Here is an 11,860-nt window from a genome sequence, read left to right as displayed (position 1 = left end):
AATAAGGTTTACAATATTGTAAGATATAACAGCACAGATTTTATTGGCTAGCCAACCATTCTTTGGTGTGATACCAGGCTCACTCCCAGAGATGGAATCCATTCCTGACACTGCTAAAGTGGTCATGGGCACTAGGGGAAAACCTAGTACTATTAAATAAAACAAGCAAAAGACCAATAGGAGAAAAATGCCCAACCAAAGCAAAATGAAATAAAAAATTCACAAAAATATCATTGAGTTCCTTTTGTGTTGGGCAACTACTCTTAGACATGGGGCCTATCCTGGAATGTGATTGATATATGCAGTGAGACTCCATGGGAGAAGACAGATTTTTCCCTTTAGTAATGGTTATCAGTTGCAGAGAGCCTCATGACTAGGAGTGGGATCCTGTGTTAAATTCCCCTTCTCAGTGCCAGGACCCCATCTGGCCTGAACCTGTGCAGGACATGTGCATGCTGCCACAGTCTCTGTGAATTCATATGTGAATCAGTCCTCTTGTATGTTGAAGACATTGTTTCCTTGGAGTCACCCATCACCTGTGGCTCTTACAGCCTTTCTGATTCCCCTTCTACATAGATTCCCGAGCCTTGAGCAGAGGGGTTTGAGGAAGACATCTCACTGAGGACTGAGTACTCCAAATTCTCTTATTTTTTGTACAACATCCAGTACTGATTCCCATCTACTGAAACTAAAAGCTTCTCTGACATGGGTTGAGCGAGGCACTGATCTGTAGATATAGTAACATGCCATTAGACATCATTGTGTTGCTATGCTACTTCAGTGTTTTTCTTCATTGGAGTCTCACTAGGCATATGAAGCATATTCCAGGACAGGCCTCAAGCTTGGGAGTAGTTGGCCAACACAAAGAAACTCAGTGGTATTTTTTTTTTGTCTTACCGTGTTTGCCTGTTTGTTTGTTTATTGATTTTGTGTTTTTGCATGAGGAGGATTGTGTTTCTTGGTTTTGGGTTGCTTGTTTAGTTTTTGTTTCTTGTTTTGTTTTGTTTGAGAGATAGAGAGGAGGAGAGACAAAGAGCTTAAGGTTGTGTGAGTATGGATGTAGAGAGGATCTGGGAAGTATTGGAGGAAGGAGAAACGATCAAAATATATCATATGAAAAAAATTGAATAAAAATATCTTAAAAACTACTCCTTTTATACAGCATGTCTTGCATCTTGACACACTGTTACAGAGGTTAAGCAGGTGTCTCTGGAATCTTACAACTGCTGATCATAATTCTCGGGGCTTGTATTCAGGTGTGAAGACCCCAAAAAGTGTAAATCATATACCACCTAGTCTAACATATGTGGATGCCAATTGAGGCTTCATCCCCATAACAACACTGCTGGGCATTTAACTAGTAGTGGAATTCCTTCAGTATCCCTGCCATATGGCATTTTATTCTTGGCTAACATGTATTATGGTGAATGAGGACTTTCTGTAGTAGCCTCGCTCACACTAATTAAGAATTTTCTACAGTGGTCTGACCTGCTGTTGCAGGATATTGGATCACACTGTGTTAAAGGCACCATAAAAAGCTTTCATAATTAAAAAGTCTCCATGTCATTATTTGTAGGATGGTGGCCCCAACAAAAGAGACTGATTACATCCTGTGGCAGTATTTTGCATGTATTATATAGCAACAATTACATATGTAGTTATATGGGTTAAATTAAGAAATGAAAAGCAAAATAGACACATTAACAAAAATTGTTTCATTTTCATGGAAACATTTGCAATGTTTGCCTAGACATCTTAACTTCTGAAGAATAAATGTTTCCTGTAGGCCAGCTGTTCTCAACTTGTGGATAGAGACCCCTTTAGAGGTCAAATGACCCTTTCACAAGGGTTATATATCAGATATCATGCATATCAGATATTTACATTATGATTCAGAACAGTAGCAAAATTACAGTTATCAAGTAGTTACAAAAATAATTTTATGATTGAGGGTCACCACAACATGAAGAACTGTACTAAAGTGTCACAGCATTAGGAAGGTTGAGAATCACTGCTTTAGACAGTACAATGATTCAACTGATCTTGTCCCTTACATCTTATTTTTCTTCTGAACCACAAAGAAGGAAAGGAGGGATTGTTTTGACTAGAGTGCTTGCTCCTCTCCTAAAGGTAATATGAATATTATTTCACAGGAAAGACATTATTAAGAGATTATTTTTGGTTCAAGATATCCCTTGGAGTGTTATATAATATTTCCATGGCAAGACAGCAATAGAAAGTCTCGACAACCTAATGAAAACTTTTCAAATGTTTATGTCTATTATGTCAAAAATAAGTTTAGCAAAAATCCATTTTTATGATTTATTTTTTAAAAATTTGCTTTTTATATGCACTGCTGTATTTCCTGAATGTATAGCTGTGTGGTGATGTCAAATCTCCTGGAGCTGAAGTTACAGACAGTTGTGAGCTGCCATGTAAATGCTAGGAACTGAAACCAGGTCCTCTGGAAGAGCAGCCAGTGCTCTTAAACATTGAGCTATCTCTTCAGCCCCAGCAAAAAAACGCATTTTAACATTATTCTTTTTTCTCAATTGAATAATGAAATCTATATATAAAAGTAATAAGGGAAGGGAAGAAGAGCTTGTATCTGAGGATGAGTGGTTTGGATGAGTGATAGGCATAAAGTAATAAAATTGAGCCAATGAAAAATCAGAATACTGAAATCTATAAAATTGATACATACAAGACAATGATACAGAGGACATATTAGTTTCTGAGTGGGCCCCAACCTCTACTTCTGTATACATCCAAAGTAAAGTAAGTGCTAGCAGATTACATAGAGTGTTTATATACTTGCATTTAGTGTTTACCATCTCAAGCAAAGGAAAATCAGATACAGAGACCTTAATAGCAGAAGAAATAGATTCCAGTTGGTTATATTATCAGTTTTGTCTTTGTATTATAGCAACGAATTGACAAGCAGAAATTGGCAGAAAACCATCAATACAATGTGAACATTATACATCAGTAGAAATGAATAAACTACACACATGTAATAAAAACTAAAAAAAGAAATGTGGATACTTCCCAGACCTGATGCACTGGTGCCACCAAGATCATTTGGGTGTAAGATAGTAAACAAATTTTTATTTAAGGTCTGATGGATGTAGAACAGTAGCATTTCTCAGTTATAATATAAAAGGTTTTTATAATCCCAATGATTTTATCTAAGATTGAGTTTGGCTGAAGGAGGATATTCTCCTTTAATATAAATTTCTAAATGTTATGAATTACAGAACATCCTTATCCTCTTTGGGGAAATCTGAAAATACATCATGGAAGCTGTAATATTGGAGACAACCTCAAAGAAAACAGACCATTACTGCTGTATATGAAGATAGGGGCAGATGGAGAAGGTGGGATTTGATGTTGAGTTAAAAGTATTAGAAGCAAAAGCATTTCTTAGACATGGGGAAATTATGTCCCAAAGCATTTCTTATCATATCTATAAAATAGGTTTCAGTAAGAAAAGTGTGGGGGAAGAAATTCAGACATTAAATCAAAGATTTCTTGGTAAGAAATTCAAATAATGCTACATGAACAAGCTAAGGAAAATTATATATATATATATATATATTTGCATCTGTGTTTCTATATGCCTATATATATATATATATATATATATATATATATATATATATATATAAAATCTTCTGTACATATTCTTGACCAAGTGACTTATACAGGTCAGGGTAAGCTGTATGATATATACATATAATCTGGTATCAATAACAATACATTGAAAGTTACTGAAAAGGACTACAATTTCACCTGAGAGCTGTTTGAAGAATCACCTGGTAGTAATGTTTAGGAATGAAGACAGGGAGAACATGATGGAAGAAATAAACAATTAAACTATTGCAGAGACACAGGCAAATGGTCTTGAGGATGAGAATATCAGTTTCAGTGTGAAAATGTGCGTAATACCATTTTTGAGAGATGGATAGTAAGGTTTGATCTGTAGATGGATCGTATCTATTTTTTTACAAAAAGTATAGATAAAGTATTTCTGATATCAAGGGCTTTTTATTCCCAGCCACATAGTCTGTGCTTTGTTATCAGATGCTCTCACCACAACTTCAATTTAAGTCATTTTTGTTCAAAGCTCCCTGTGTGTACAAGTCATATCAATAAATTTGGATGTTACTTAAAAATAGAGTGTGTTCTTGTGAGCTCAGGGTTTTGGTTATTGCAGGAAGAATAAAAATACTTCCTTCCCCTATGCCACATCTCTTTCTTTCCTTTCTGTAGGTGTATACTATTCGGTTCTTCAGTCTCCTTACATTCTTAATAAGTCAACCTGTGGATTGTTCACAGAAATAAATCACTTCTTGTCTTATTTCAAGAAGGGCAACAATCTAAGAGCATCTTCAAATTGGCTGGCTTTACCCTGACGGCTTTGACTGCATTTTCATTTGTGTGTTTGACTATGTTCAAATATTTGTCTATTTATATTTTATATATATATATATATATATATATATATATATATATATATATATATGAGTTGAATTTTTTCATCAAAGGAAATTCACCATTTCACATCAAATATGTCAGGAAAGACATTGGATGCCTATGAGTATTCCAGAGGTATTCATTTCTTCAATGAAATCACACACAAAACTGCCAACAACACAGAGTAAATGTCTCATGATTTTCAGGTGTAATAACAGAATTTTCTCTCTATCACACTCAAGTGTTTTTGAGAGAAATAAAATGATTATGATATTTAGTATATGCATAACTTAATAAAATGAAACTAAAAGTATTTCCATTCTTTCTGCTTTATTCCGATATAAGAACAACTTACTAAAAGTTTTCATATATACATATCAATGAATATAAGTGTATTTACCACTGTATTAAGAAGATAATAATATATACAAATTCAATTCAATAATCTATTCTAACAGTTATAATTTCAAAATCCACATTTACTTCTGCAATATTATGAATTTTAATAAAATTAATAGTTATTAATGAGATTTAAACTGTTATTTTCAACATTTTTTTCAGAGAATCTATGACTTGCTTATTTCTGAGGCTGTAGATAATTGGATTTAATACAGGGATTATAACTGTGTAAAATAGAGAAAGGATCATGTCTTGATCATCTACTTCTGAAGATGCCGGGTGCACATACATGAAGAGAAGAGGTCCATAGTACAAGCACACAGACAGGAGGTGGGCTCCACAGGTGGAGAAGGCTTTCCTTACACCCTTGTCAGACTTCTTTTTTAAAATAGTAAAGAGAACAAATGTGTAAGAGATAAGAACTGTCATAATGGTAAACACTTGTATTGAACCAGAGAAAATGAAAATTATCAGATAATTCAAAGAAGGGTCAGTACAGGAAATTTTCAACAGTGGTATAACATCACAATAGAAGTGATATAGTATGTTGGAATTACAGAAGGTTAGTCTGAATAGAAAGCTTTCATGGATTACAGCATGAAGAAAGCCACCTACAAATGATAAAACTAATAGACGAATGCACAGTCTATTGGTCATAATTACTGGATAAAGTAAAGGATTGCATATAGCTGCATAGCGATCATAAGCCATTGCTGCCAAGAGAAAACATTCTGTGGTCACACTTATTGCAAAGGAAAAGAACTGCACCATGCATTCAGAGACAGAAATCACCTTGCCCTTGTCCAAAAGATTGAATAGCATCTTTGGTGTCACTGTGGATGATAACCAAGTATCCACTAAAGCCAAATTACTAAGGAAGAAGTACATGGGGATGTGAAGTCGAGGGTCATTCCAGATAAGAGTGATAAGACCAAGGTTCCCCATAATGGTCATGAGGTATATTACCAAGAACACTAGGAACAGAAGGATTTTCCACTGTGGTTGGCATCTGAGACCTGTGAGAACAAATTCTGTCCATACTGTTTCATTCTCCTTTTCCATGTCGTCACTGAATGTCTCCTAAAATTAGATTTAATGAATATAAGACAGTAGTCACTGGGAGGGATTCATGTAAATATTGAAGGAGCATCTACAGATAAGATAATGTATAACAGTGTTCTCATAATCTGAATAATACTACAACAGAAGGAATACTCTGGAAATTAAGAATGACAATTTTTTTTTGTTTTTTTCAAGAGAGGGACATTTTGGTGCCTGTCCTGGAACTCACTCTGTAGATCAGGCTAGCCTCAAACTCACAGAGATTCACCTGACTCTGTTTCCTGAGTACTGGGATTAATGGCGTGAGCCACCACTGCCCTGCTAAGAATGACAATTTTTTAATTGATTCTGTGTGATAATCAACAGGCAGTAACAGATTAAGAGTGAAAGGGAGACCTTCTAAGCCTGTGATACATTAAGTGCTAAATACACTTTACACTGGAAATTTTGTGTCTTGGATGTGATACATGAACATAAGAAAAGCTTTTGAATGTAATTGATTTTAAACAATATTGACTGCCTTGTACAGGAATTTGTATTTATCCCTTAGGAATAGGTTTTTTATAAAATTCACAAGATGTGGAATGATGTTTACAGATATACTTTTAAATAAATATTTGCAAGTCACGCACAAAAAATCTTTTAAGAAAAAAATGTTGGACTGAGAGATACTAACCAAGACATAACTATGGTCCTAAGATTTCCAAATAAATTTACCTTATTGGTAGGCCAGAAGAATGTTTTATATCAAATGTAGGTCATTAAACACTACTGTACCAATAGAGTCAGTACACAAGAATGCATTAGGAATATATACTCTAAACATATTCCTTTGCCGAAGCCAACGTAAGTATTGCCTTGTCTATATTGCCATTAAAAGGCAATTGCCCTGGTGGGTTGATGATTACACAGGCTCAAAAGCATTCAGTATATATGATAACTAAGGTTTAATTACATAATAGGAATCAAAGACTAGTAGAGAAAGAGAGATGAATCACTTGATGGCTGGATCAGTGGCCATCAAGAGAAAATGAGAACTTCCTGGAACACTCATTGCTAAATGGGATGTCTCCATTCAATTCTTCCCCTTAGAGATCAGGAAACCCTTGGAAAAGGAGGCAGAAAGAATGTAAGAGCCAGAGGGGTTGGAGGATCCCCCAGAAAAAGGGCTTTCTAAATCAACATGAGAAAAGTTCTAATGAATTTACAGAAACTGAACACAGCATTCAAAGGGCCTGCACTGTCTGCACCAGCTCTGCATACGTATTACGGCTTCCAGTTTAATGTTTTTATGGTATTCCTGAGTGTGAGAATGAGTGGGTCTTTGATTCTGGTGCCCCATCTTGGATTGTCTTCCTGCTGGTGGTTTGCCTTTTCCAACTTTGATGTGATTGATTTTGTTTTATCTTAATATATTTTATCCTGTTATGTTTTGTAGTTATCTCTTAGAAGCCTCTTCTTGAGTAATGAGAGACAGAAGAGAGAAACCAATGGGAAGGGAAGTCGGGGAAACTCTGAGGAGTAGAGGAAGGGGAAATCATAATCAGAATGTATTATATGAGAAAAAATATTTTCAATAAAAGGAAAAAATAATAAATGAAAAGAATTCCATGTCTCTATTAAACCCTAAAACAAGCAATGACTTGGTGCAATTAGGGCAGTTCTAAGCAGAGTTATGGGTAACTCATTCCTTAAAGACTATAAGGAAAGAAGTGTGGAGGAAAAGACAGGATACTGAGGAGGTGATATTAAAGAGACTGTACTGTAGATAGATTTCATTTATTAGATAGACATGCATGAATCACTTTCTAATTCATGAATACCTGCTAATCAGGGGCTTCCATTCACTCAAGAAGTCCAAAAGATTACAAACACTTGTGCTTCTCTTACCTAGAAATGAATGAGGAGATTTGATGGATGATTTTCAACTCAAACCACAAACACATACACATACTTTCAAATACTTAGTGAGACAAAGGACAAAGATAGGTAAAGTCCCAGAACACGTGGCAGCATATGGATTAATAGAAATGGGCTGAGTTTAAATGTAAGAGCTAGTCAGTGGAAAGTCTGAGCTAATGGGCAAGCAGTTTTAATTAATATAAGCTTCTGAGTGATTATTTTATAAGCAGCTGCGGGGTCCGTGGGGCTGGGCGGGACCGGGGAAAACTTCAGCTACAAAGATCTTGAGTGCAAACAAGGCAACCTTATTAAGACTCCAGCAAATGCATGAGGAACCACACCAATGGCATTGTCTGACTGACATGGGGCATCTTTAGTCAGCAGTAGTGGCAAAAGCTCTTAAAGAGTTTTGAGACATGGTTTAGGCTACTATTAGGCTGCCTTGCTTTTCTGTTTCCATTCATTTTTAATCTCATTCCTCCACACTGTTTCTAATTAATTAAATTTCTCAGTATCCTGGATTAAGGAAAAGAAATCAAAGAGATTCTAGAAAAAATATTGAACATAAAAATCATGCCAGTAGCCTGGAAGCCCAAAATCTGACATTTGTGGTTATAAGAACAGGCGGGGCCTCAATAAATAAATAAATAAATATTTAAAAATTAAAGATTGGTGACAAACACCAAAATTAATGCTCTAGTAGGACAGGAGATTAATGTAACTATTTGAGTGCAAAGAATTAAGAAAATTTTAGAAACTGTTATGGGAACAACTTTCACGTGATAGAATTCAAGTCCATCAGAGAAGAAGTAGCATGGGCACGTGGGGGATGGAGGAAGGTACTCTAATGTTGGGAGCACTAAGAATTTGCATTCTGCCTCAAGTTAATATAACTTTTTACTGCAGACTGTGTTAATAAGTGTTGCAGAGGAGAGATAAGGGAATTGATAAGTGGGACAGGAAAATTTGGAAGGCAATTTGCAATGAGTTGAAAAAAGCAAGAGAAAGGAATAAAATAGTCAAGGAAGAACAGGGATATGTGGATGAGTGCTGAAAGGTCAAAGGAACAAAATGTAATGTGTAGGATAGACTGAATATGTGCAGAAAGAAAGGCATTGGATGTGGGGTGTACATGTTTATCTTAACCCTAACGTTCATCAAAATTGTCAGTCAAGTTAATCTCCCTTATTAGTTAGGGTTTTCTCATGATTTTCTGAGTACAAGAGAAAGCACTGATTTAAAACTTTGCTTTATAAACCATGTTGTTCTTAAATATGTAATATCGGCCAGCTGTCCTTTCCATACTTAAGATTATTTATCCTGGGATATGAAGGCAGCATGAACACTAATTTTGATAATGCACGACATTGGATTTGTGAAAAGCATACATTTCAAACTGTACCACAACTAATAAAAAGTGAAGAACAGACAATGGGATGTGAAGTTCTTTAACTTTGTAGGTATACCATTGTTCATACATATACTATATATACATCAGAGATCATGAGGTAAATTTCACATTTGTGCAAAAATTTTTAAATTTAATTATGATTTTGTGACAATGATTGAAATACATTTAATCTTAAAGTGTGCTTGTTTCAAAAGTGTCTTCATCAACAGAAACATGATAAAAGTAATATAAATGACCATCAACCATAATCCCACTGTCAAAATATTTCATTTGGAGTGCTGTTCCCCTCTACACAATTTCAAGCACTGAACTTATAACATTAATCAACTTCATTTCATGTGTGGGTTCTTGTTAAGTCTTAAGTTCTGGAAAGAACAGTCAAACATTTCCTAGTATTTCCTGAGACGTGTGTGTGTGTGTGTGTGTGTGTGTGTGTGTGTGTGTGTGTGTGTGTGTGTATGTGTGTGTGTAATATTTATGTATCTTGTGTATATACATATATCAAAATATTGTCATATGAAGTAAAAATATCAAGCTAATCTTTAATTAAGACCAAAAAATTTAATCAGAATACATGATTGACTAAAACAGTGGGTCATTTATCAAAACAATTTTGAATATTTCTCATGTAAGAGTCAGGGCTTGATTATTTAATCCTGTTCTTAAATTTGGTTTTTTTCTTTTACAATTCTACCTCATCAGGTCATAATGATTATGTCAGTAAGATAATAGACATGTCACTTCAGCAAACCAGTCACTCTCACAGCATTGATTTTACTCAGAATTTAACAAAGAAAGAAAACAGGATCAAGTCATTATTTTCTCATTTTTTTAACCTAGTTCTTTGGATATTAATTTACTCTCATTGATACATGTATACAATATTTTTACTTTATGTAAGAATTTAAAATATAGTAATCATTTCTGTCTTACCCACACACCAAAGGGCTTGTGGCGATCCTTTACAGTATTAGGCCTTCAGGAATGTGAAAGAGAGCAACTGGGACACTCAGGAAGCTTGGAGGAAGGAAAGGGATAACACAAGACAATGATTGTTTTAATTTCAAAAAATAAAAAAGTTTTCAATAATAATATATTTTAAAGTATTAATCCCCATAAAAAGAAAAATAAAACTGTAAATTCAGAGGACCGCCATCTATAAACGGTGCAATCTTTCCCCGCCCCCCCGATCTTGCTTTTCAGAGGCTTCATTTCCAGGTCTCAGCAAACGTGACTTATATAAGCTTGAGGTACAAGAACAAACAGCTGTGTCACTGTCTCCTTATTCCAAAGACCGAGGGAGTAGAAACGTGAAAGTCCCCTGAGGACCGGACGGCTCCGTGCAGGACATAGTGATGGTGTTCCACTAGAGATTGAGAATGTGGTCATGTAAGAATATAGGCTGTTCCATTGCCCGTGACATAAGAGGTCAGCATTTGAGGGATTGCACAGGGTCTGAGAAGTTAGGTCAGGGAGTTCTTTATGGTTCTTTTTCTTTTAAAGATTATGTGTGCAAGTGTATGTATGTCTATGTTTGAGTTTGTGCACAACTGTGGTGCCCATAGACCTTAAGAGGGTGTTGGATCCCATGGAGCCAGACTTGCAGAAAGTAGTAAGCCACCAGATGTGGGAGTTGAGTTCTGAACTTGTTACCTCTGAAAGAGCAGTATGTACCTTTGAAGCCATATCTCCAGCTGAGACTTTCTTCCTAAGACTATAAACATGGTGACTACATACTCAGATTCCTTTTCAAGCATAAATAAATAAGCTTGAACACATATATTTCATAAAAAAAACAAACATATCTATAAACAACACTAAGATTTGGCCACTGAAAACTGATTATAGTTACTTCAGTGTAAAAGTATTTTATGAATATAAAGGTTATTTCCTGCTAAGCCTACAACTAGAAAAATAGGATGCAAACCAGAGGCCTATATTTTTGGAAGACTCAATAATCAATCAGTTGACTTGAATATAACTTTTCTAGTAGAGAACAAATATGTAGAACAATAATGCAGATAAGAGAAGAGTTGGAGTAAACATGTCAGTATGACCACGAGCTGATTACATTAGAGACATTCTTCTCCACAAGGTTCTCATCTTATGAACAAGAAGGATGAGGTACATAGACAACAAAGAGTAAGTGAAGCAAGGCAGATTTATTAAGAGAAAGCGAAGCTCCTGGCAACAGAGAAAGGATCTGAATGTGGGCTGCCAAGGAAGAGTCAATGTCTATAGGATTTAATGGATTTTAATGGGTTTGTGTGTATGCAAAATAGATGGAAATGAGGATCTGTCAGAGGAGAACCCCGAACCCAGAAGGGCTGTCAATTAGGTCCACACATCCATGCCTGTCCATGCTTACTGTTACAGTGGATATAAGGAAAGAACTGTCTTTGGTTCAAGGTCTGGAGGACAGAGTGAAACAATTTTGCCAGTGGTTTCATTAGAAAAGTATCTGTATTCAATAAAATGAAAAAATGCTTTAAAAAGAGAGAGCATCAGCTATCTAAAGTAAAGAACAATATTATCACAAGGTTTGAGTTCTTGAATATACTACAACAAAATACTAGAAAATGGCTATGTTTTTGATTAAAGCACAAAACT

General features: G+C 35.3%; 1 protein-coding gene across 1 annotated transcript; it reads right to left on the bottom strand.

The window, feature by feature from the left end:
• Positions 1-5,007: 5,007 nt before the first annotated feature.
• Positions 5,008-5,940, bottom strand: LOC128111533 (olfactory receptor 183). The gene has a single exon (XM_052739781.1). The coding sequence runs from the start codon at positions 5,935-5,937 to the stop codon at positions 5,008-5,010; it is 930 nt and encodes a 309-aa protein (XP_052595741.1). The 5' UTR covers positions 5,938-5,940.
• Positions 5,941-11,860: the final 5,920 nt, after the last annotated feature.

The sequence above is a fragment of the Peromyscus californicus genome, unplaced genomic scaffold, assembly GCF_007827085.1.
Source record: "Peromyscus californicus insignis strain IS unplaced genomic scaffold, ASM782708v3 Scaffold_16__1_contigs__length_79575227, whole genome shotgun sequence".
Classification (NCBI taxonomy): Eukaryota; Metazoa; Chordata; class Mammalia; order Rodentia; family Cricetidae; genus Peromyscus; species Peromyscus californicus.
The sequence above is the reverse complement of the archived record's forward strand: the minus strand, read 5'-3'. Positions and strand labels throughout refer to the sequence as shown.